We start from the raw sequence: 2,500 nt of genomic DNA, 5'->3' as shown, positions 1-2,500 counted from the left end.
AGTGCGTGTTGTGTGGGTAGGGTGTGTGGTTTGATGGGGTTACGTGTGGGTGGTGTAGTGTGGTGGGGTAGTGGTAATGTGGTGTGGTGTGGTGTGGTGGTGGTTGGTGGGATGTGTTGGGTGTTTTGTGGTGTTGTGTGGTTGGTGTGGTGTGGAGCGGTGTGGTGTGGTGCGGTGTGGTGTGGGAGTGAGTGGTGTGGTGTAGTGTGGTGGTGTGTTTGGTGGGGTTGGGGGTGGTGTGGTGGGGAGCAGTGTGCTGGAAAGCGGTGTGGTGTGGTGGAGCAGTGTGGTAGTGTAGTGTAGTGTGGTGTGTGTGTGCTGTGGATTGGTGTGGTCTGGTGTGGTGTGGGGTAGTGTGCTGGCATTGTGTGGTGTGGTGCAGCGTGGTTTGGTGTGGGGTGGGAGTGGTGTGGTTGGTGAAATGTGTGGTGGGATGGCTTTTGTGGTAGCGAAGGGTGGTGTGGTGTGGTGTGATGTGATTTGGTGTGGTGAAGGGTAGTGTGGTGGGGTGTGATGTGGTGTGGTGTGGTGTGATGTGGTGTGGTGAAGGGTGGTGTGGTGTGGTGTGGTGTGGCGAAGGGTGGTGTGGTGTGGTGTGGTGAAGGGTGGCGTGGTGTGGTGTGGTGTGGTGGGGAATGGGCTTGTGTGCGGTTTGGTGGGGTGTGTGGTTATCTCAGCCCCCCACCCCCACCCCCAACACACACACACTCTCCCCTCCCCTGTACCTCCTGTATTATATTCATTTCCAGTTTGATTTCAGACGCGCAACCCCAATCCCCCTAACCTAACCCACCACAATCAACACTCCCCTCCAGAGGCCGGCCCCCTGTTAAATAAATAAACGAATAAACAAACAAACAAACAAACAAACAATCGAAACAAACACACTCACATCCAGCTTGATCTCAGGCGAGTCCTGCGTCGCCGCGACGACGGGCGCCACCTCGTTGGTCTTCTTGCCCCTGTGAATCTTGGGGGGCTTGTCCCCCCCTCCCAGCATCATGCTGCCGTTGGGCTGCAGGCCGAACTGGCCCGGCACCGCCAGGGTGCTGCCCAGCATCCCTCCTCCCTGCTTGCCGCCACGGGGCGCCGCCAGGGCGTTCCGGTTGTTGACGGACAGGCGAGAGCCTCTCTGGAGGGAGAAGCCATCGTGGAGACAAGTATGAATAACAAAAAAAAAAGGATGTCTTCTTCTTCTTCTTCTTTTCCGTTACACGACCAACATGGACTTGCCGATGACTCTGTCGTGGTTCATGCATGTTGGGTATTTTCGGGCTTCCATAACCCACCGAACGCTGACATGGGTTACAGGATCTTTAACGTGCGTATTTGATCTTCTGCGTGCGTATACACACGAAGAGGGTTCAGGCACTAGCAGGTCTGCACATACGTTGACCTGGGAGATTGGAAAAATCTCCACCCTTTACCCACCTGGCGCCGTTACCGTGATTCGAACCAGGGACCCTCAGATTGAAAGTCCAACGCTTAAACCACTCGGCTATTGCGCCCGTGTGTGTGTGTGTGTGTGTGTGTGTGTGTGTGTGTGTGTGTGTGTGTGTGTGTGTGTGTGTGTGTGAAATTAGTGGTGTCGTAGTGGTTTTGTTGAGTTTTTGGTTCGTTGTGTGCGGTTTCTATGTGTGTGTGTGTGTGTGTGTGTGTGTGTGTGTGTGTGTGTGTGTGTGTGTGTGTGTGTGTGTGTTAGAGAGAGAGAGAGAGGGGGGGAAAGAGAGAGAGAGAGACACAGAGAGAGAGAGAGAGATGTAGACAGACAGACAGACATAGGGAGAGAGAATACGTGTTATGGTACACTGAATAAGTGATATTTGTCTGCCTTTACTTTACATAAAGACATCTGAAAACAACAACATCAAGAAACAAACAATGCTGTGAAGTAGATAAAAAACAAACAAACACACACACAAAAACCAAAACAACCCCCCCAAAAAAACACCCCAACATATTCAAACAAGAAAAGTATAAAAAAAAGTACAGTTGTATTTCTGATTCTAAACTCATACAGTCACACACGCTCGTGTGTATTTAAAGTGGCTGAGGGTCACAGGACTTAGAGAGAGAGAGAGAGAGAGAGAGAGAATGCAAATCGTTTATTCATAATTAGATCAGTCCTTCAAACTGAGAGTCACAAGGTGAGAAACACACACACACACACACACACACACACACACACACACACACACACACACGAGCACACACGCTAAACGTGTTCAGACTAAAACTAGACCGAACTTTCTGATATATGTAAAAAGCCATAAGTGTTACCACTACCTTAACTAATACTGCTACTCCTATGTATGTATGTATGTATGTATGTATGTATGTATGTATGTATGTACGTATGTATGTATGTATGAATGTATATATGTATGAATGTATGTATGTATGTATGTATGTATGTATGTATGTACGTACGTATGTATGTATGTATGTATGTATGTATGTATGTATGTATGTATGTATGTACGTATGTATGTATGAATGT

General features: G+C 48.9%; 1 protein-coding gene across 6 annotated transcripts in view; it reads right to left on the bottom strand.

Moving 5' to 3' along the window:
• LOC143289215 (inositol 1,4,5-trisphosphate-gated calcium channel ITPR3-like) overlaps positions 1–2,500 on the bottom strand; it is a 216,364-nt gene that overhangs the window by 55,171 nt on the left and 158,693 nt on the right. For all 6 annotated transcript variants that reach the window (XM_076598162.1, XM_076598163.1, XM_076598164.1 and 3 more), the window contains exon 54: positions 893–1,132. In XM_076598162.1, the coding sequence (XP_076454277.1) occupies positions 893–1,132 (240 nt within the window). The remainder of the gene's footprint in view (positions 1–892; positions 1,133–2,500) is intronic.

The sequence above is a fragment of the Babylonia areolata genome, chromosome 13 (assembly GCF_041734735.1).
Source record: "Babylonia areolata isolate BAREFJ2019XMU chromosome 13, ASM4173473v1, whole genome shotgun sequence".
In the NCBI taxonomy this organism is placed as follows: Eukaryota; Metazoa; Mollusca; class Gastropoda; order Neogastropoda; family Buccinidae; genus Babylonia; species Babylonia areolata.
The sequence above is the reverse complement of the archived record's forward strand: the minus strand, read 5'-3'. Positions and strand labels throughout refer to the sequence as shown.